Source organism: Chelonoidis abingdonii, chromosome 4 (assembly GCF_003597395.2).
Source record: "Chelonoidis abingdonii isolate Lonesome George chromosome 4, CheloAbing_2.0, whole genome shotgun sequence".
NCBI lineage: Eukaryota > Metazoa > Chordata > Testudines > Testudinidae > Chelonoidis > Chelonoidis abingdonii.
The window spans coordinates 26,483,139-26,506,083 of NC_133772.1; the positions used below are offsets into that span (position 1 = coordinate 26,483,139).

A 22,945-nucleotide genomic window follows, 5' to 3' on the forward strand; every position below is an offset into this window, starting at 1 on the left:
AGGGAAATGCCCACCCAAGTACAAGACTTACTGGAGCCTTAAGAGGGGCACATGGCTAAACAGATTGATTTGTGCTGCTATCCCCTGACCCCGCCCCTACAGTGTGTTATGTGGGCTAGTCACGGGAGAGAGCTGGGCCCAGGAGAAAGCACCTAGTGTTTGTTATAGTGTGAGGGGTCTGCTGAGGCCTTGTCGCTGGGCCAGGGGGGAGAGGCGCTTTAGAGGAGTCTTAGCAGGAGCCAACCCCTCCTGTTCGAACAGTGTAAGGCACCCACAGAGGCAAGAACACAAAGTCCGTTTGGTTTTTATTTCTAACCCAAATATTGCAAATATACAGAAAAATCCCAGTACAAAGTATTCCCCAGCCCTGACTTCTCTCACAAGACATTGGTCCAGTAAAAGACCCCCTCCCCCACCGTTCTCCACAGTACAGTTATAGCCCAGCCAGGTTTGTAATGCAGAACATCACACACCCCTCAACCCATCCCCTGGACCTGCCCTTGGCCTGGAGCCAGAGATACTCTACATGGCGGGCAGGGGCTCTGGCTTTAGTTACGTAGTGAAATATCCTGGGCAGGGCACCTGGCACAGCATCCCTGTGTTGATCTGCCCTGCAGCCATGCGGTAAGCCACGGTAATGGGCAGCATTGGTGCTCCAATGCACATGACAGCAGCTACCCAGGGTAGTGCTCGGCAACAACCATTCAGCAGGGACAGGGCTGCAGCATTATCAGCATGCTTTGCCTCAGGAGAGAAAGGGCTGCCGTCGCACTGGCCCAAGGGGAAACGCACCGTTGCCACCAGAAAAATGACATTTGTCTCTCGCCAAGGCTGCGTTCACCCCACTGGCGGCGCAAGCTTTCTGGGGGCAGGTGCCTCTCCCACTCCAATGGCCCAGTGTACGCGTGTGCACAGCGAACATCAAGGCTGATGGTTTTGGCGGCAGGAAAATAGGGTAGGGGTGTGCAAAAGACCAACCACAGTGTTTACCAGCTTCCCGACAGCCTGTAAACAGAGAATGCACCTTCAGAACAGGCTGATTCAAGAGCATGAGAATTCGTAGCCAGTTTACATTCATAGCATCTGACCGTCCCATCCCCCAAATGTTCTACTGCTGTTTCCAATCGCAGGCTGGTGCCTGGAGCTCCAGCGACCGCTCTAGGGATCTGAGCCGTGGACGTCTGATTCTGCCCAGATGTCCATGCTGTGCAGTGCTTGAGACAGTCTGCAGGAGACTCCAGAGACAGAGCAACCGCCTTTCATTATTCTTCAGCCTCCGTTCCCCGCTGGTGAGGAACGTGGACCCAGAGCTTCTCCTGACCTTTGGCCAGCTGCGGCTATTTGGGCTGCTAGTCAAATTCTAAAGGAAAGCTTCTCAAAAGCTCATTCTTAAAAAGAAATTTTGTTAAACCAATCTGGGAGCCAGACACTCTCCAGCGAACAGGCTAAGCTACTTCATTCCTATACTACACGACCAGCTGCGTAAATCCTGGGGGATACTGCTGGGACGAGGGTAGAGTTTGGCATGTGTTGCCCAGGAAAATGCACCCAGATCTGCCTTCACCACCGAAACAGCCTTTATCTTGGCCAGATCACATTTCGCTCCCTTGCAATAGGCTACTCCAAAACATACGCACAGCTTTGGAGAGCAGCCTTCCAGCCGTAGCTGGGGAAACTGCGCTTCTAGTGGCCACAGGAACAGCATGGCTCTTCCTGTAAATTTTTAAAGAAAAGCCCCAGTGTAACAGAGCTCGGTAGCTAGAGCCAGATTTTGTGAAGGTATTTAAAGGGCTGCTCCACTCCTTATTGCAAACACTTCACTGATTTAGGAGCCTAAACCCTACTTTCAGTGAGACTCAGGAGCTAAGGGTATGTCTAACACTGCAGTGTAAGTCCAGGGTTCGAACTCAGGCTCAAGCTAACCCCCCTTCGTCTACACATAAATCATCCTAACGCACGTTTGGACCAGTGACCCAGGACCCCATAGGGGTGGAGGATATGGGCCTGAGTCAAGCCAGGACCCAGGGTTCAAGCCCTATTGCTTTGCAGTGTAGATGCAGCCCCACTGGTTTGCATTCTGGGAGTCTGCAGAAAGCACCCACAATCCTGTGAGCCAAATTTCTTTGTGCCCTGGACAGTCATTGTTTCCATGGTGCACCACAGACACAGGGCTTCAAGTGCTCACGTTTAAGGAGGAACTAGGAAGCCTGGGATGGGGTGGCTGGACTCAGCCTGCATACTGCAGAGTAGATGTTGGAGCTCAGTCTGGGACCCACAGTTCAAGATTCTGAACTGGGTTACAGACAACGTAGACGCTCAAGCCCTACGCTGCCAGCTTGAGTTCCACTAACCCAGGCAGTGCAGACAGAGCCCAAGCTCTCCTGAAAATGACACTATGCTCTTAAGTCACTGGTGCTGCAACGCTGAGCAGAGCAATGCCTAAGGTCCTGCCAAGGCTGGAACTTAGCAACGTGAGAGTTGCAATAATGGGTTTAGGTGAAGAGAGTTGTGGGGGGGGCTGCTAATGGGACAGTGAGATGGACAATTCCACTCAAACCAGCTCAGTTCAAATAAGCCAAGTTTAAAAATACCAGTTCTTGAGACTCCTGTCTCTCACATGCCTGGGGCTGAACTGTGTTCCTTGCTCTGGCCTACGCTGGTGCCTAACAATGCACGGACGAATGGCAGCCCACTGGGACCCAGCTGTGGAGAACAAACCCCAGTTATATCCATCAGACTGTTCTGTACATTCACTTTTTATCACCACCCTCCAAGTGCAAAGGCCAACCAGGCATTGGCCTAGACACCCCCTCACAATCAGCAGGGCAGATCTATTGCAGAAGACAACTGGACATTTAAACAGGGATATGGACACACCTGCAGTGTACTCAGCCGAGTGGAAATGCGCCTAGAGCAGCAGCTTACAGTTTGCCAGGTGACACCCCCCAAAGGTGGTACCGCTGGGAAGGGCGGGGCACTGAGGATCCTGTTATAAATAGCCAGAGTGCCTGCAAGCCACCGCCAGGCCTGGCCACATCAACAGCAGCTCTAGGAGCTACCAAGCAGCTGGTCTCCTACCGCTTTAGTGGGGAAACAGGCGGATGTTAGAAAACTAGAGCCTCTCTCTTCTGCCCAGGAGCACGCCAGGGTTTTTGGCGCCCTAGCAGTGGGTCCTTCTGCACTCCAGTCTGCGCCATTCTGTGGCGGGGAGTCCTCCACGCTCCTGGTCTTCGGGGCACTTCAGCGGCGGGTCCCGAAGTGTGGAATGGGGACCCGCCACAGAATTGCCGCCGAAGACATGGAGCACGGAAGGATCCCCCGCCGCCAAATTGCAACCGAGGGCTGCAAAATACCACCCTCCCAAATCCTGGCCAGCCCTGCTTCTGCCCCCTTAAACGAAGCCATGGGGCTCTTTGCCAGAGCACTGGCATTTCAGTGCACAGCTCCACCTGGAACACGCTTCCCACCACCCCAAAGAACACACCAACAAGCAGGAGATTTATTCCTACCGAGCTTTCTGCTGCACTTATTCCTAGAACTAAAAAGAACCCCTTTCCCTCCCCTGCTGCTGTTGCCGGTGTTTGCAGACATGGTGCTTTCCCAGTTCACTGCTTTGATTCCACAAGGGCCAGTCACAGCAGTTACTCCTGGCACGGAGATGAATTCCACTTGATGCGCCATGCTGGGTTTCATCCAATCACTGCTCATTTTTGGCTTGTGGCCCTGCAGGGTGCTGGCTAAGCGACATGCTGTCCTGGCAGGGGGCCCGAGGCCTGCCTATGCTAGGTGAAGTGGTGGGGATAGGCCAGTGCCACCAGCAGCTTTGCCCAGCTGAGGCCATGCTGAGGCAGAGATGAGCCTCCAAGGGGTGACGCTGGAGTTAAGAGCCTTCTCTCTGCAGCAGGGTGAATTGCACCTTTGTCATGGTTAGTGCTTAGTGAAATGCTGATTTCACCTTCCTATTTAGTCTTCCTTAAAAAAAACAAACAGCTGGAAAGAAATCTCATTAAAATAAAGTTAAATTACGCCCCTGCCCTCCCCCCCGGTCTCTAGGCTGCCAGGTCGCTGCAGCAGCTCCCTGTCTCCTCCCCGGGTCTGCAGCGCAGCTGGCTCTGGACAGTTTCAAGGGAAGCGACAGGAGAGTGGAGTCCCTCGGAAAGGGGACGGGCAGCCACTGCAGAGAAGCGTGAGCTGGAGGAGGCGTTTGCTGTTCTGCAGATCCGTGGCAGCATCCAAACCCACTTGTCCAGTGCCGAAGAGCAGCAACGTGCCCCTACTCCAGGAGGTCCTGAGGAGAGAACATGAGTGCTCACCCCTCAGGGCAGACAGCACCAGAGCCTCCCCCATCTCTCTCAGATCCCAGCCCAGGATCACTCTCCTCCTGCCCTGGGAATGGGAGAGCACAGGACACCATACCTGCTGCCGTCCCCTCATGCTCAGGAAGCCACGGGGCCCCTGGGAACTCAGTACTACGTGAAAATCTCAGCCTGTGTGATAGCTAGGATGGTGGGCAAAGCCACCAGGACAGCACAAGCCCACTCCTCTGCCTAACAGCCCCAGGACTGAAGTCCTGTTATTGACAGGAAGGCATCACTGCAGTGCAAGCTTCTCACATGCACCATGGAGTTCCTGGCCCAGAGGGCTAAGGACATGGGGGCGGGGGCAGTGTCCGGGGCTCAGCCAGCCGGCACGGGGGCCCGCTGCGCTATTCTCTCGGACAGACCACCTAGGAACGGGACTGGGACTGACTTATTTCATGCAGGCTATTCAGCCCACATGGGGGGGGGGGGGGGGGCTTTCAGAGATGTTTGGGAACTAGCCTGCCCCGCAAGGCTGAATGGGAGACCCAAGATCAAGTGTTCTCCAAGCCACTGAAGACATTCCAGGCTTGAATACGTTTGCAACCCACCATTCAGAACCCACTGGCCTGCCCACTCAGCCCCCCAAAGGCTCCTTCAGCTGGAGCGGGTCAGGGCCTACATTCATGACCGGCCTGGCCTTCTGCAGCCTCGGGATGACACTGAGTGGGAGGCAGGTTCTCCAGCGGCAGCCCTACGCTCCCGTTGCCGGTGGCTGTGGTCTGCACTCCACCAGGGCTGCTCAAACAAAGGGGCAGTTTTAGATGGCTCTGACATTCAGTCCCCTCCCTGCATGGGAGCAGCAGCCGTTCTTAACCCCATCCTTCCAGCGTCCAACTCAAGCCCTGGTTCCCCAGGACACCAAGGAGGACATGCCATGTTCAGGCACTGCTCTCTGCTGCATCTGCATCACCCTCCAATCACCTACCTCGTCAGAATCGTCGTGGTAGCCCCCTTTATTAGCAGGGCTGGCTGCATCCAGAGCTTCAACCCCTTCCACCCCGTTCGCCTCTGCGTGCTGCTGCAGGACAGAATAGCGATGGACCAGGAACCTGGGGGTGGAGCAGACACAGGAGTCAGGGCCATGCCATGCTGTCTATTGCATCTCTGGCATGTCAAACAGCAAGACCTTCTAACGCAGCCAGCACTGGAGGAAGACTTCCAGGCTTTTAAGATGCCCCATACTCTGCAGTGGAATAGTTAGTGACTATGGGAAGGATTCAGGAGCTGCTAACCATCAATGACCTTCACTTAACTGAAGCTGGTAGATTTCAGAGCCCTCTCAGGATATGCCTACGCCACAGTCTGAGGTACAACTGCTAGCAACACGAGCAGGTGCCCGGGATCTCGGACAGTTTGCGCCGGAGCTGTGCCATTGGGCTACACTGCTACTTTTAGCCAGGGTGCTGCACGTACACCTTGAATTCCAGCATGGCCGTATCCACTGAGAGGGCAGAAAACTTAACTGGCTTCAAGCCTGAGCCTGATAAGTTTATAGAGGAGACGGTGCGTTGAGACTGCCTACAACGGCATGTGGCCCAGCAGCGACGGCCAGTAGCAAAAATCCCCAGTGACTGGTGACAGGACACTAGATGAAAGGGCTCCAAGTTACTACAGAGAATTCCTGCCCAGGTGTCTGGCTGCTGGGTCTTGCCCACATGCTCAGGGTCTAGCTAATCACCAGATTTCAGGTTGGGAGGGAATTTTCCCCCAGATTGGCAGAAACCCTGGGTTTTTTTCACCTTCTTCTGCAGCATGTCACTTGCAGGTTTAAACTAGAGTCAATGGTGGATTCTCTGTAACCTGACGGCTTTAAACCATGATTTCAGGACTTCAGTAACTCAGCCAGAGATTAGGGGTCTGCTACAGGAGTGAGTGGGTGAGGTTCTGTGGCCTGTGACGTGCAGGAGGTCAGACTAGATGATCACGATGGCCCCTTCTGGCTTTAAAATCTATGAGATGTGTAATACTTCACATGCAGTTGCTCTGGCTGAAACCCGTCCCAAACCTCACCTGCCCCCGCAGACGTATTTCTTAATGATCAGGACTCCAGCTATGATGGTGAGGAGCATTACGCCCGCGACAGCCAGGATTATGGGAGCGGAGCTGGAGGCAGCAGACTGCAGAGAGAGAGAGAGAGAAGGAAGTTTTGCTAAATTCACAAAACATGAAATTTAAACCAAGACTGCTCCAGTTCCTGGCGTTTGTACAAGAACCTTGCACTCCAAGGGTCCCAAGCACTTCACACCCTGGTATTGGCTGGCTCCCCACACGTTTGCTATCACCTACCAGTGGGCTGGGGGTCAACAAGTTGCTTGTACATTTCCTCTTAAGGTCCTTCACCTCACGGCTCGGACTCTTTCCACCGCTACATTTGTCTCCTGGGATCTTACGATACCTGGAATGTCAGGGAAGAAAACACCTGCAGGGCCTGATGATCAGGAGGGAACTTCCCAGGCCAGCTCAGAGATTGTCCGGTCATTTCTGGAGACATCAAACCCCACACCCCTACCCTGGGAGGGCAAAAAGTGTGCAGAGCAATGTGGTTTCCTAGCCAGGATCCAAAAGCTACACCCAGACCTGCTGGGAGATCTCCAGCCCTATCCTGCCAGGGGGCCAGAGGAACAGCCTCCTGAAGCTGGGCAGGCTCCCCTGAGGTCTGGCTCCATGACCGAATCCCCCACAAACAGCACAGGGCCAGCAGCAGGGGTATCCACATCCATTCTGTGTGTCCAACACTGGCCTCCCAGGACCAGAAGGGCAGTTTCCCACTTGAGTATGCTACAGCTGCACTTTTCCCAAAGCCCTGGGCCCAGGCTGGGAAGTACCATCGTTGCCCAGAGGGGGAATTGGTGACACAGCCTGGCACAGAACCCAGGTCCTCCTAATTCCCACCCTGTAGCCCTACCCACTGGCAGCAGCAAGATCTATCCCCCTGCTCCCAGGAGTCCCTGCCATGCTGCTCCTGCCCCTATCTAGGGCCAGGGTTTGCTCAGCGAATCCCTGTTAAAAAGCCACTTTACCCACTAGTCGTCAGTAGCTCCTGCCTGCCATAGAGACAGAACTCCAGGTCGTGGCCCTTCAGCTCCGGCTGCTCCATGCAGACAGACTGGTTTTCAGGGCGGAAATAGCCAAAATCACTGCAGCGCAAGGACAAAAAGCAGAGACAGGCGTGAGCGACACACTGAGTGATGGCTCAGGGGTGAACTTCACCTAGCCGGCTAGAGCGCTGTCACACAGACAGTCCTGGAGCACCTGAAGTGGACTCTTCTAGCCAAGCAGACACATGCTGTGCTGGGCCTGCGGGTGAGCTCCAGGCACTCCCACCTACACTGTAAGGAAGTCAGGGTCTGGTTAGAGGTCCCCCCATCCCCTAGTTACACATGGCACCATGTGTGGTGCACTCTGAGCAGATTTGCCTTTGCCAGGCACTAGGAGTGGGATCCCTGACTCACTGGGCAATGCTCTGACAAACCCTACACGCCGACCAGGCTAAATGATCCACACGAGCGGGTCCAGCGCAAAGGCAGCTCCTATGCCACCACCTGAGTCCCAGACGAGAGTGCCACCTGATGCAGTGCCACTCTAGTAACCTTAGCAGAGTAGCCATCACCCCTTGGCCAACTATGCCAGCCCCCTCGCCGCGCAAGGGGAGCGAGCCTTTGCTCACCGTACCAGAGGTAGTCCTCCAGCGTGCATGGGCAGACTGACGGCTGCTTCATCGTCACGTAATCCCGGCCGTTCTGACAGACGGATGACTTGCGGAGACGCAGGTACTGCTCCTTATAGCCCAGAACGCAGCCATCAGTGCGGCTGCCGGGCTCGCTGGAGTGAGCCAGCCAGATGGTATAGTCATCGTCGTCACCTACGAGAGGAGAAAGGTAATCAGACTCCAGGCATGAGATGATGTAATTGAGAAGATAGGAACTGACCTAGGCAACAGCTGCCAACCCTAGAGCTACAGCTCACAGGGCTGAAAGCAAGAAAAGGAGTGTGGCACAATGAAGCAGGACAGTCTGCCCGCCCGCAGGAGAGGCAGTACTGGGTAACACCTGGGGGCACTGGGAGAAGGGGGAGGGATTTTACACCACCTGCTCTAGCCAGCATCAACCACATTCCTTTCCATCAACACTAAAATCTGCCCTGAAAAACCCTAGCAACATCCGCAGGGCTTTGACTGCCCGGTGAAGTCATTTGCTGCCAGTGGGACTCAGGACACTGGTAGGGAACCCCGGTTCCCAAGTAGCCTATGGGAGCTACCCCCTCATCTCACTGGGAAGTTACAGGATCATGCATGAGATTAACTCCAGGAACCCCTGATTTCTATCCTGGCTCTGATGGCAGTGGGTGTGTCACTCCCTATTGCATCCGCCTCAGAGGAGCCATGAGATCTAGCACTTTGGGAAGATTCAGAGCTCTGCACCGAGTGCAGAAGGCTCCTCTCATTTACACAACCCTCAGGACAACTAAGTGCCCAAGATGTTACCATGACAGTGTCCAGCAGAGGCTCTCAGAGGGGCTGTGCAGCATCCCTGCAGCTTTGTGAACCAGGCCTGTTTTACTGAGGGGTGTGGGCCTTGCCCGAGGTCACACCACAACTTGCCCAGCTGCCTGCCCTAACCACTAGCAAGAGGCAAGCCCATTAGAACAAAGCCCCCTACACCTCCATGTTCTCCACACCAAGCTGAAACCCAAAGCTGTGCCCAGGCTCCTGGGGCCAGCACAGCTTTGGTCACGCTTTGGAAGTGAAGGCTTTTACTGAAGGAGGGCAGCGCAGCAGTGGGTGAAGAGCAAGTTCCGTTGTATGCTGCACCTGCATTCGCAGCCACTAACTGCATCACAGAAGTGGTCGGGGTGAAGCTGGAGGTGCTAGCCACGGGTAGTTGGGGCTTTTGACCCCTGGAGAGGAGTGGGAGAGGTTTGGGAGGGCAAGTTAAGCACATTGCCTCAATGTTCCTGAAGTGACCAGCAGCGCAGTGGTTAATGACGACACTTCCAGCATTCATACCCAGAGCTAGTCTTACGGCTGTTTGCAGACTCAAGCAGACACTGCAGAATTCCACACTCTGTTCACGCGTTTTACCACAGACAAGCCACAGGTACAAATAGCTCTAAATGACCGCTCTGTGCCGGAGCACAATTCTACAGCAAGGGAGTCACAGCATCGGCACTACCCCACCCGTAGCAGCAGCCTACATCAGGGTTGCACAAGGAGCGTTTTAGCTTTATATAAACCAAAAAGGGACATTTAGGAAATGGAGGGAGGGGTATATCATTAAGGAGTAGCCAAGTGTGTAGGGACAAAAAAATCAGGAAAACCCAGGCAAGGAAGAAGTTAAAACTGGCAAGAAACGTTAGAGACAACAGGGAGGTTTCTACAAATATGTCAGAATAAAAAGACAGATCAGGGATAGTGTGGTCCCGCTGTTCAATGGAGCTGGTAACAGATGATAAGAAAGCAGAGCTGCTCAATGCCTCTTTTGCTTCAGTCTTCTCACAAAAAAATAACGTGACCGGACGACTAACAAAGTTATCACAGACAACAAAGGGGAACGGCTGCAGAAAAGAACATTTCCGAGATCTTCTGACCAATTTGAATGAATTCAAGTCAGCAGGGCCGGATGCTATTCATCCCCACGATGCCTGGGAAGCTACTAGAGCAACGTATAAAACATTCCATTTCCAAATGCCTGGAGGAGAAAGGGGTGATCACTAGCAACCAGCCTGGGTTTACCAAGAACAAATCATGCCAAACCAGCTCGATTTCCTTCTTTGGCAGGATAACTGGTCTGGTGGATGGGGGTAGTGCACTGGAGATAATATACCTGGACTTCACCAAGGCTTTTGACAAGTCCCACATGGCATTCTGACAGGTACACTGGAGAAATGTGGGCTTGACGGAATTACCATTAAGTGGATACATAATTGGTTAAAAGAACCACAAACAAAGAGTAACTATTAATGGAATGATGTCAGACTGGAGGGAGGTCTCAAGTGGGGTTCCACAGGGATTTGTTTTGGGTCCGGTGTTGTTTAACATCTTTTTTATTAATGACCTAGATGCAAGAATAGATCAAGTTTGCAGATAACGCACAGTTGGTTTGGGGCGGGGGGTGGAGACAAGGGGGGTTGCAAACTAACCATGAGCCAGCAATGTGAAGCAGTTGCAAGAAAGGCAAATGCAGTTTTAGGCTGCATTAACAGAAGTATAGCACGCAAGTCACGGGAGGCGACAGTCCCCATGCACTGCATCCGAGGGTGCTAAAGGAGTTGGCGAATGTGATTGCAGAGCCATTGGCCACTGTCTTTGAAAACTCATGGCGATCGGGGCGGTCCCGGATGACTGGAAAAAGGCTACTGTAGTGCCCATCTTTGAAAAAGGGAAGGAGGAGGATCTGGGGAACTACAGGCCAGTCAGCCTCACCTCCGTCCCTGAAAAAATCATGGAGCAGGTCCTCAAGGAATCAATTCTGAAACACTTAGAGAGGAGAGGAAAGTGATCAGGAACAGTCAGCATGGATTCACCAAGGGCAAGTCATGCTTGACTAACCTAATGGCGTTCTATGAGGAGACAACTGGGTCTGTGGATGAGCGGAAAGCAGTGGATGTGTTATTCCTTGACTTTAGCAAACCTTTTGATACGATCTTCTACAGTATTCTTGCCAGCAAGTTAAAGTAGTATGGGCTGGATGACTGGTCTATAAAGTGGACAGAAAGCTGGCTAGTTCGTCGGACTTAACAGGTAGTGATCAATGGCTCCATGTCTAGTTGGCAGCCGGTTTCAAGTGGAATGTCCCAAGGGTCAGTCCTGGGGCCAGTTTTGTTCAGTATCTTCATTAATGATCTGGAGGACGGCGTGGACTGCACCCTCGACAAGTTTTCAGATGACACTAAACTGGGAGGCGTGGTAGATATGCTGGAGGGTAGGGATAGGATACAGAGGGACCTAGACAAATTAGAGGATTGGGCCAAAAGAAATCTGATGAGGTTCAACAAGGACATGTGCAGAGTCCTGCATTTAGGATGGAAGAATCCCATTCACTGTTACAGACAAGAGACTGAATGGCTAGGAAGCAGTTCTGCAGAAAAGGACCTAGGGGTTACAGTGGACGAGAAGCTGGATATGAGGCTACAGTGTGCCATTGTTGCCAAGAAAGCTAATGGCATTTTGGGCTGCATAAGTAGGGGCATTGCCAGCAGATCGAGGGACGTGATCATTCCCCTCTATTCGACATTGGTGAGGCCTCATCTGGAGTACTGTGTTCAGTTTTGGGTCCCACACTAGGAGGAGGATGTGGAAAAATTGGAAAGAGTCCAGCAGAGGGCAACAAAAATGATTAGGGGGCTGGAACACATGACTTATGAGGAGAGGCTGAGGGAACTGGGATTGTTTGGTCTGCAGAAGAGAAGAGTGAGGATTTGATAGCTGCTTTCAACTACCTGAAAGGGGGTTTCAAAGAGGATGGATCTAGACTGTTCTCAGTGGCATCAGATGACAGAATAAGGAGTAATGGTCTCAAGTTGCAGTGGGGGAGGTTTACATTGGATATTAGGAAAAACTTTTTCACTAGGAGGGTGGTGAAGCACTGGAAGTTTTCACTAGGGAAGTGGTGGAATCTCCTTCCTTAGAGGTTTTTAAGGTCAGGCTTGACAAAGCCCTGGCTGGGATGATTTAGTTGGGAATTGGTCCTGCTTTGAGCAGGGAGTTGGACTAGATGACCTCCTGAAGTCTCTTCCAACCCTGAGATTCTACGATAGTACTGCTCCACTCAGCGCTGGTTTGGCCTCAGCTGGAGTACGGTGTCCAGTTTTGGTCACCAATGTCTAGAAAGGATGTAGAGAAACTGGAAAGGATCTAGAGGCGAGTGACAGAGATGATCAGAGCGATGGAACACAAGCCATAAGAGCAAAGGCTGAAGGAACTGTGTAGTTTGGAAAAGAGGAGATTAAGTGGGGACTTGATAATGATTTTCAGATACTTGGAAAAAAAGTTGTTCTCTCTTGCCACAGAGGGCAGGACAAGAGGCGCTGGGGTCAAACGACAGCCCAGCAGATTTAGATTAAACCTCAGGAAAAGCTCCCTGACTGTAAAAACAACAGGGCAATGGGCCAGATGCCTAGAGAGCCTGTGGAAGCTCCTTCACTGGAAGTTTTCAAAAGGAGGCTAGAGCCATCTGTCTGGGTGGGTTAGACCAGGGGTGGGCAAACTTTTTGGACCAAGGGCCACATCTGGGTACGGAAATTGTATGGCGGGCCATGAATGCTCATGAAATTGGGGGTTGGGGTGCGAGAGGGGGTGAGGGCTCCGACTGGAGGTGCGGGCTCTGGTGTGGGGCCAGAAATGAGGCATTCAGGGTACAGGAGGGAGATCAGGGCTGGGGAAGGGGGTTGGGGCACTAGAGGGGATCGGGGTGCAGGCTCTGGGTGGCATTTACCTCAAGCTCCTCCTGGAAGCAGCAGCATGTCCCTCCTCCAGCTCTTATGCGGCAGCATGGCCAGGCAGCTCTGCACGCTGCCCCATCCACTGGTACCGCCCCTGCAGCTCCCATTGGCCATGGTATGGGAGATGTGGGGGCAGCGCTTGGGGTAGGGACAGCATGCAGAGACCCCTGGCTGCCCCTACATGTAGGAGCTGGGGAACATGCCCCTGCTTCCGGGAGCCGTGCAGAGCCACAGCACGCATGGAGCAGGGCAGCCCCAGACCCTGCTCCCTGGCAGGAGCTTGAGGGCCAGATTAAAGCATCTGAAGGGCTGGATGCAGCCCCCAGGCTGTAGTTTGCCCACCCCTGGGTTAGACACAACAACAAGTCCTTTATCTTGGCAGGGGCTGGATTAGCTGACCTTTGCAGTCTCTTCTAACCCTATGATTCTAGACGGGACCAAACCGTAGGAAATCTGGGGTAGGGGGATTCCAATTGCTGCAGCTTAATTTGGATTCCTGCATGAAATCCCACAAACATGCTCAGGTGTGAAAGGAAGCAGCAGTGTGATGTGTGCAGTCTAGAGAGGCACTCTACAGCAGCCTCTCTGGAGCAGATGTTCCACTGCTATGGGAGCTGAAACCAATCTGTATCTCTCAGTCCTAACGCATCCATACTCATCTATTCAGATTGCTCCCCCACTTTGCCCCTCAGCCCTTCCGCACCCCCATCTCTGCATGGAAAGGAAGGAAACAAGAGAAGCTCACAGTTCCTGCTGAGAAGATGACTGAAGTCAATGGTGTAGGAGACCCACTTGCGGGGCAAGACAGAGTCTCTGTAGCCCCAGAGGCTGACGTTCATAGATCTGGCTCCTGGCTCCGACGCCAGACCGGTGAAGTAAATGGGCTCCTTGGAGAAAGTGTACTTGTGCCAGCACTGACCTTCATCCGTCGAGAACCTAGACAAAAAAGGCTTACAGTGAGGAGCTGTGTCACAACCAAGCAGACACCAGGTGGAACCTTCTGTGACCCCGTTACGTTCAAAGGCGAAGAGGTGTGGAAAGACAACACGGGCCATGCAGCTTGGCTTGTGCACAGGAGTGAAGGCCCAGAAGGGGGAGATTACCGACAGAGCGCTAAGCACAAAGCAGTATCTGCCAAAGGAGAGGGCTCCTTCCACTCCGAACAGCCCCACTCCCATAGAAGATCCTTTGAGCAGCTGCAGAACAAGGGAGGGAGGAGAAATCCCAACACTGACAGCAGCCTGGTATCTCCCTCAGCACCAATCTATATGGACAGACCTCTGCTTACAGCTCACCGGAGAACAGACCCACCCCCCACCGCATCCCCTTCAGCAAGTGGAGCTCAGGCTTACTTAATCACATTGATCGGCTCGAGGCTGTGCTCAATGGCTACGATGATGCCCCCGGAGTCTAGGATGGCGTAGTGATGGGGTCCTTCCAGCACCCATGTCCAGGTGTAGCCCCCATCATCAGATATGTAAACGTCTGGGCTCACCACGGGGACGGCATCTCCCACGCTGCCTGCAACCAGGGCCCAACACCACGGGGATTAGAGCAAGTCCAGGAAGTGTCCCTTCCTCAGGGGCAGACAGACTTATTTCCTTTGACCTTCCCTTGCCCCCCCAGCCTTGCTCTGTAGGAACGAGCAACTCACCCCAAATGGATTAAACCTGTCACTTCCCAGCCCAAGGCCCAGAGGATGGATCCTGAGAGACCCCTCTGCCCCGCCCACATACCCCTCCACTTGCCCTCTCCCTGTGTTGGTAGCAGTCGGGTTCGTTACCGTGAGCGATGACTATTCCCACCACATTGGGCTCGGACAGAGGCAGCATGGGCACGTTGTGATTCAGGGAGATGCCGTACAATGCATAGATGTAAAGGCTACACTGTGAACAACACCAGAGAATCCAGGTTAGGAGACAAGATGACACATGGGGGGGTGGGGGGGGTCTTTCCGGCATGTTCCCACCAGCATCTCAGCAAAGCCCAGCTCAGGTTTGTGCCCATCCTGGGCCACTCAACTAATGTAGAGCCAGGGACCTTTACCCGCTTCTGCCATTTCCATGTTGTGCGAGGCAGACCAACCACACAGGACAGGCAGCCGTCTGCCCCCAAAGATACCCCACAAAAGCCTGGATTAACACACTGTGAAGTCTTGGCTGGTGTCACTATTGAACTTCACTTTATTACGCATCTCACTCACGCTGCAGGATGGGAATAAACTAAGCAGTCGCCGCATGCAGGCCTGATGCTGCAGTGTCTGGGCCACTAGCCCTGCCATGGGAATAGGTCCCCTTGGACTTGCGCATGGGAATATGCAGTGGTCTTAAAATAAAAGATTGCTTACAAAAAATGAACTATGGAGCCATGTCTGCCCTGCCTGCGTCCTGACACACGGCAGTGCCCCACACCTGAGCCTGGCTGCCCTGGGACCCCAGACAGACAAACCTCCTCCTTGTTCTTTGCTGTGGAGTTACACTTAGCGTTGACAGGCATCCTCAGTGGCAGCCACTCACCACCTTGGTCGAACGTGATCACCGACTGGATGGAACGGTCTGGGGGAGGGGGAAACACTTGGTGTGAAACCCTCGGTGTTTTGTATTCCACTCAGCTCACTCCAACTCAGCCCGCCCATTGAAGACAGCAATACAGTCTGATGGGACTGTCATCCCAGTCCCTCTAGCCTACCTCCCACCCCCATGAAACAGGCAGCCTGGCTGCAGCAGCAGGTGATGAGTCGATTACTCCCTGGCAGCTGACCCATGTATATTTCTGCTGCACCATTTTCCCAGTGTAGAGAGCTCCGGCTAGACTGCACTGAGGCAGTGTCTCTCCAGCTGCAATCACTGCACTGAGACTGTTCCAGTTCAGGACTTCAAGGACTAGTAGGACCCCAAGGATTGGTTCAGGCTAATAGTTCAATAATGGGCAATTAGCAAGCTCCCAAGTTACACCAGCAGGCTGTCCAGGAGACAGTGGAGGTGAAGAACCATCCGTGGAGGAAAAGGAGGAGCAAGCAAGTTTCAAGGATTTTTTTAATCATTATTAAGCCAGCCAGGCTCCCTCCCTGCTCTGCCTTAGAAGGCAGAATGGACCTGCATGGCATAGTTAGCACCGTTCACCATATTAGCTCATATTGCCATGGCTTACTCTCCTCCCTTCACTGCACCATTTCAGTTGTAAATTCAGACACGGCAGTGAGAGCGCTGTGTTACCTGCCAGCGACGCCCCCAGGTGTGCCTGTGTGACGAACTGGGACTGTTCTTAATGTTTGCTCTGAACACTGTGTTGGTGCTTCAGTGTCCCCTATGCAGTTCTTAATATCTAGGTGGTGGGATAAGGGTGTGTGATTGCTACAGAGGAAGGGGCCAGTGCACCTGAATGCCTGGCACTCTGTCTCCTAGCAACTGATGGCGTGGGCCCCTCCTCTGACAGAGGGCAAGCTGAAGTGTGAGACAAAGGGATCAGGTGACCTCCTGGCCCGGAAAGGGCTGAGCAGAGAGGAGGGCTGGAGGGGTGTTATTCTGAGCTGCCTGGGACAAGGAGTGAAGTGCATACTAGGGTCTGTGCTCGCTGCCCCAAATGGACCGGCGCGAGGGATCGGTTCGCTGTATCTAAAGCTCTGTTTAGACTCTGTTTCTGTCATGAATAAACCTCTGTTTGCTGCTGAGAGTCACGTCTGACTCCAAATGTGGGTGCAGAACCCTGTGCTCCCAGGACCCCACTGTGGGAAGCCCACGGAGGGGCAGAGGATGCTGAATGCTCCAAGGAGAGACCCAGGAGGTGAAGCCGTGTGAGCTTCTTGCCCTGAACAAGTCTGCTCTAAGGGAGAGGAGGCTCCCCAAAGTCCTGACTGGCTTAGTGGGGAGCAGTTCCAGAGCATCGCCCGGGAACTCCGTGACAGCCTGCATAGTGCCATAGCCTGCTGAGCAGCACAGAACCCCAGCAGGGCTCTGCCAACAACCTGATGCTTTCAAGCTCAGTGAGTAGAGTCCTGTGGTCTAGGTCTCACCCCCTCCCCCAGCCAGAATAAATTTGTCCAGGCTTCTGGAAGCCAACTCAGGCTCTTCCCTGAAGACCTCCAGGCTGAACCCAAATGTGGCCATTTCGAGCCCTGCAGGAGACTCACACATGAAAGTTTTGCATCCAGGAGCCAGCCACTACTTTACTCCTGTGAGCAGGGCTACCGGCATCAATGGGAGCAAGACCAGCCCACTGACTCCAGTGGGGCTACTCACATGAGCAAGGACTGCACGCTATCCAGTCCTGTAAGCCAGGCCCAAGTGAGCCCTGCAGACAGAGTAAGGGTTGGACTCAAACAGGAGCAGGCAAAGGACAGCAGAGATCCACCCCATCCTTCCTGGGCCTCGGTGTGCCCCAAGGCATTCCCGAGACCTGGTGCAGACCCCGGGGAATCGCGCCCCCCAGGAACAGGGAGGAGCATTCAAGAGAAAGGTTCTGCCTTGACTGAAGCTTTAGCCCAGGCCCTTCCCTGATGTTGAGGCTGAGGATTTTGCTCTACCACAGCCGTCCTGCTGGGTGCAGCCCATCCCCCAAGAGCGAGCGCTTGCCTTCAGAGAGCACGCTGGTGATATAGACGCCCCGCAGCGAGGTCACATTGGTGAAGTCAGTTTCACTCCCAATGCCAGTGTAGAGATGCCGTTCGAGGGACTTGGAGTATATGAGGCCTCTATCGTCTGAGGTGTAGATTGTGCCACACCCAGTATCTGCAAGACAGACAGGTGATACAGCTGGGCAATCAGATAGTACCCACAGTGTAATTGTGAAAGAGGTTACCAGACTCAAGCCTCCACATGCCAGAGTCACACCTTATGCTGCCAGTGCTGACACAGCATCACATCAGCAATTTATCCCTAGTTCACATGGCAGGAGTGGTGGGGGCAGAGAGAAGCAGCAAGTCCCAAAGGAGAAGCAAAGATGGCTCATGAAATCCAGCGCTTACGTGGTGTGACGCTACTAGATGCCAAATTCTTTGCTTCTCCTTACAGCTGGCCTTTGAGACAGCACTTTCACCCTCTGCTTTGCCAGAAACGATGGCTCAGCAGTTAGGGTGCCAGACAGGGACTCCGGGCTTGATCACAGACCATGGGCAAGTCACTCAGTCTCTCTGGCTTCAGTTCCTCATTTGTACTACAGGGAGAACAGCCCTGCCCCCCAGGGGTGTGAGAGGATAAACCAATGACAGTACTCTGATAACAGGGCCATCTGAGCAAAGGTCTCTCTTTGTCCAATGCCCAGGGAAGCCCTGATCCCAAGCCCCTTAGCTTTGCCAAACCAAAACCAGTGCAACTGAAATGTCACTGGCATGATCATGTGCTGGGGACAGCTTTTCTGGCAAGTCTGAAGCCAGACAATGGTGCAGAAGTGAGGATTACACTCAGTGAAACTCTGGGCGGTCATTAACTCTCAAAGCATGCAGCCTAGAAAGCAGAAGCTTGGCTTAATCTGCTACTCTGGAAGCCTGGTGCCATGGAGGAGTTTGCTGGGGAGGGATTTGGGGGGATAATTTAAGTGTTTACACATATCTGACAAGCAACTTCATGTGACACACACAGCTATGGCATGGGGAGAGCAGCAAGGAGCGCAGAGGGGACCCCCTCAATCCTCGTCCCATGCGGCCACCAGCCTGATGTGGCTCTCTCCATGACTGGAGAACGGAATGGCAGGGAGCTACATGAGGTGTCCAGTCTTGACACTAGAAAGGAAGACTCCACAAAGGGACTGGTCTGAGAAGGAGCAGGGCCATCTGCTGAAGTCTTAAAGAATATTCCCTAGCAAAATATTTCAGTCAGGGTTAAGACTGTAAAGATCAGTTACTCATGGGAAAAGCCTCTGAGAGAATGCCACACTGTTCGGAACACTCCACAAGCATTAGAAAGCCTGGAAAGTCAGAGTTAAGGCTAGCGAGATAACCTTAACTCTGCCCTTGTATCACTACTCACAAGACAGTCCTACTTTCCAGCAACAAATGTGTTGACTGCATCAGCGACTCTGAAAACTGACTTGTGATCTAACTGGCCTGCTTTGGTCTTGCTCCTAGTTTGCACTGAGGAATTTAAACTGAAGGGCACTATTCTTTCCATCACTACAAGCTGCTCTTACCCTCCAAGGCCATGAATAACTTCAGAGGAAATAAAGGAGACTGATGCACTTCCCTTCATCAAAGCAGTCTGGATTCAGGACCATAAGATTCAAAGGACAGATTTTTCAAATGCTGTAAGTACCACAGTGAAAGATTTGGCACAGATAAAGGGCTAATACTTCTAAGGGAACAAACTTAAGGTGTGCACCAAAACTTAGGTAACTTAAATGATGGGGTGCAGGGTAGTGTGGAAACCACATGCATTTCAGACCGGCATCGTACAAAACCATCATGTATGTCTGTGGCTATGTGATTCCCACAGCCATGGGCTACCAGGAATTAGAGCTCTTGCTGAACTCTCCTTCAGAATGCAGGGAAGTTACATGAACTGTCAGGTTGGCTCTGCATTTCCTAGGGTTTGTTATCAGAAGACTACAGTGTTCCCTTGAGTAGAGATTTACAATCGGCTCCAGTTGGATGAAGCATTGGAACTGACATTTGGATCTATTCAGGCACGCATCGCCCACCTGTCCTCTATCACTCACCTCCTGGGTCATCCACATGCATGAACACCATGTCCTCGTTAGCTGCCAGGATGGAGAAGAACTGCTCCTGACCCACAGATGGAAGCTGGGCCATATTCCAGGTCTCCCCTTGGTCAGTCGAGACATGGATCCTCCTTGTATTGCCCTGGAAGACGAGCACAATCTTTATGCTGCACCACCAATGTCTATGGTACTCAAGTGTTCATCAGTGAGGGCCTAGACGGATCAGATAGGGTGACAGGGAAGAGAAACAGGAGCGAGAACAGTCCCGGTACTAGATCAGGACACAGGAATGGGACGAAAAACTCTGGACAGCCACATGCTCATTTATGCCCCTGCCTGTTCCCAGCCCCTTAAGGCATAATCACATTCACACAGACCCTGCACCCACAAATCCAAACCAGGGCATCTATCCAAACCTGGGCCATGGCCTCCCACAAGGAAACAAAGAAAGGCTGTGACTCTGTGGACTCGCAGAACCACCTGGAAGCCAGACAGAAAGGAGTAAAGCAAATCTCCTACCTTCTCTGTCATCACGGAAGTAAACAGGAAGCGACCTCCTAGGCCAAACGAGTAGATTTTGTTTCCTATGGTCTTAAAGCTTTTGCCAAAGTCACTGGTTTTCTTTAGCTCCAAAAACCCAAGATCAGTTTCTTAAGAGAAGGAAACGAGAATTAACGTTGCTGCAGTAGAGGAGGGGACGCTGAGGTGAGGTTGGTATAACTACGTCACTCAAGGGTGTGAACAAAGTAGTTAAGTCAAAGTCCCCAGTGTAGACAGGGCTAGGTCAATCGGAGAATTCTCTGGCGACCAGCTCCTTGAAAGGCGATAGCTAGAAGTACCCATGCTGCCAGGAGAAGCTCTCCTGTCGGCATCAGTAGCATCTTCACTGAACCGCTGCAACATTTTAAGAGTAGACAAACCCCGAGGCTGGGAAGTGCTGATCCCCCTTAAAGTTCGTTCCTGCTTCACCACAGCAGTTTCTCACCCAGCCCCGCCCGCATTCCGGGCAGAACCTCATCCTGAAGCATCAGTCTGCTCTAAAGGCTACCAGATTGTCTGTTACAGACTGCCACCCTGACGTGCCCACATCCTGCCATCAGCAGCTTAGCCTCAACCTGCCCAGTGGCAGGATTCCACACCAGGCTGCCCCCGAAACCTCAGACAACCCTGGCTCTACTTCACAACACAGGCCTGTTCAGCTTCCTTTCCACCTTCTGTGCTCGCAGCCCTGGAACACGGCAGATTCATCTGCGCTCCCACATCACCCACCTTTCGGGATCCCACCATCACATCTCAAGCTGGCAGTGATGAAGTCTCTGGGAAGCCCTAAGGAGAGCAAATCTCCCCCCAGACATCCATCTTGCCTCACTTCTCGACACCCAAACTCTCCCACAACACACTAAGGAGCTGTAGCATGAGCACTGCCAGCCTCCGTTCTCCCTCACCCATTCCCCAGCATCAAACCCATCGGTTTGCTTAGAGTTTTGTGAGGCTATTACGGCATCATGCTTTTGTGATCGGTGGAGAGCACCTGGAGAATTCTGACCTGTGGGACTGCTACATTTAAACAGACTGGAGATGTAATTTACATAAATTGTTTAGCCTGTAAATCCAGGCATCTAAGTCACCTTGTATGGTGCCTGGCACACAGTTGATGGGTTTCAGAATCACATGTTAAAATAGCCACCGATTAGCTTTATACAACCTCCAGAGCATTTGGGCTCAGGACCATTCACTGGTCTGTCCCCAGCTCCTTGGGCAAATGAGTCAGTTGCTAACAGCTGATGATTTATTAAGGTGTTTTCAGAACATGGAGCTGAAGGGAAAAGGCTTGTGAAGTCTCTGGCCTCATGCACACACAAAGTGGCTTTGATTCTCTGATCCTGGTTCCAACTAACAGTTGTGCATTGAGTACTTACTGCAGGAGTCATTCAGGTAGGTGGTGAAGAAAATCGTGGTGTTGGGGCCCCTAGAAAAAGACAGGAGGAGGAAAAAAGAGTGCTTAGAAACCTGATATAAGAAAAGCAGATCAACAGCTGTGTCAGGCCGTCTACACTGCAGTTGGAGATGTAACTGTAGCTTGGGTAGGCAGATCTGTGCTAACTTTCTTCTAACTAGCATTGCTGAAATAGCCATGAAGATGCAGCAGCACATACACCAACGCAGGCTATACAAGCACACCCAGAACACATTGCCAGAGTCCCGGCCAGCATGTCTTCTCTGCTCCTTTTAGCTGCGCCAGTTATATTACAACTAGCTCAGGCACGCCCACAGAGGCAGCAGTCATACCCCCGATTGCACTGTAGACATGCCCATAATTTTACACAACATGAGGACACAAGTGAAGCCAGACTCCCTGAGCAGGGACAGCTTCTATCCCAGTGGTATACTGGGATTCTACAACACATGCACCAGCAAGGACTGCTACAGGGCCTTTCAGAGAAGCATGGGTCCTTTTGCTCAAAAGTCTGGGGAACATCCAAGGGGTCTGTGAACTGCAACCAGATACCATCCATACTGCACACACGGTCCCATCCAGGTAGTCACTGAAGGACTAGTTTGACTAGATACAAGTAAGATTGTGATGAAGCTTCTACCTACCAGAAGCAGGGCTGAGACCTATCAAACTCATGGCACCCAAGCCCATGGTTCCTAAACTGTTCCAGTCTGAACTGAAAGCTATCGGATGCACATGTCACCTTGGTATCTAGGACCAGAATGCTGAGTGGCATTGCTGACTCCAAGGGGTTCAAAATCCAGAGAGACTAAGCAAACTGGGAATCAACTCCAAACAATCCAAGGTCCTCTCACCTTCTGAGTGCCCACCCGCCCGCCCTCCCTCCCTCTACAGCAGCCAGGAAGGAAGATTGTGGGCATCCATAGGCAGAATCTGACATGAGTGGGTGCAGCACAGGCACAGTAGTTTATACACACATTAGAGAAGTGGAGGAGCCAAGCAGGAACTGGAGTATTTATCAGACGGCCAAAGGTCTAAATGAAGTGTGTGATGAACAAAGACACTCAGATAACCCCAGTAAGGAAGGGTGGCTGGCCAGGGTATGGGGAGGCTCCAGAGCAGACAGTTAGGTGAAGCCAGTCAGGCAGGTTACCAGATGAGCCCAGCCAGAAGCCCATGGCTGTGTGCAGAATTCTAGACACTCCATGTGAAAAGAGTGGAGCCTTCCATTGAGGGAACACTCAGTCCATGCTGCTGCTCCTGATGGAAGAATCTGAGTCCAGGACATTGCATTATGGCAGGGAAGACTCCCCAGCCCCCAGGGGGATGGGACACTTATTTCTAAATAAAAAAGTATTAAACATGAGTAGCATGGGCCCCGCATGCTGTTGGGCTTCCTCTATGGGAAGACAGAGGGGACAGAAAAAAGAGTGCAGGAGAGCTGATGGAAGTGCCACAAGCTGTGTTGAGCAGCTCCTCCTTTCCTTTGGCAGGAGAGCTTAGAGCAGCAGCTACCGAGTTACCATTCGGCTACTCA

General features: G+C 52.6%; 1 protein-coding gene across 1 annotated transcript in view; it reads right to left on the reverse strand.

The window, feature by feature from the left end:
• Positions 1–284: 284 nt before the first annotated feature.
• The window catches only part of SORT1 (sortilin 1), a 42,385-nt gene continuing 19,724 nt past the window's right edge, over positions 285–22,945 (reverse strand). The window contains exons 7-20 of the mRNA XM_032799642.2: positions 21,371–21,420; positions 19,971–20,101; positions 19,449–19,593; positions 17,372–17,527; positions 15,249–15,355; positions 14,584–14,686; positions 14,153–14,321; positions 13,546–13,736; positions 8,034–8,223; positions 7,382–7,498; positions 6,648–6,756; positions 6,372–6,478; positions 5,287–5,410; positions 285–4,288 (exon numbers count right to left, since the gene is read on the reverse strand). Of these exons, the coding sequence (XP_032655533.1) occupies positions 4,274–4,288; positions 5,287–5,410; positions 6,372–6,478; positions 6,648–6,756; positions 7,382–7,498; positions 8,034–8,223; positions 13,546–13,736; positions 14,153–14,321; positions 14,584–14,686; positions 15,249–15,355; positions 17,372–17,527; positions 19,449–19,593; positions 19,971–20,101; positions 21,371–21,420 (1,714 nt within the window). The 3' untranslated portion in view covers positions 285–4,273. The remainder of the gene's footprint in view (positions 4,289–5,286; positions 5,411–6,371; positions 6,479–6,647; positions 6,757–7,381; positions 7,499–8,033; positions 8,224–13,545; positions 13,737–14,152; positions 14,322–14,583; positions 14,687–15,248; positions 15,356–17,371; positions 17,528–19,448; positions 19,594–19,970; positions 20,102–21,370; positions 21,421–22,945) is intronic.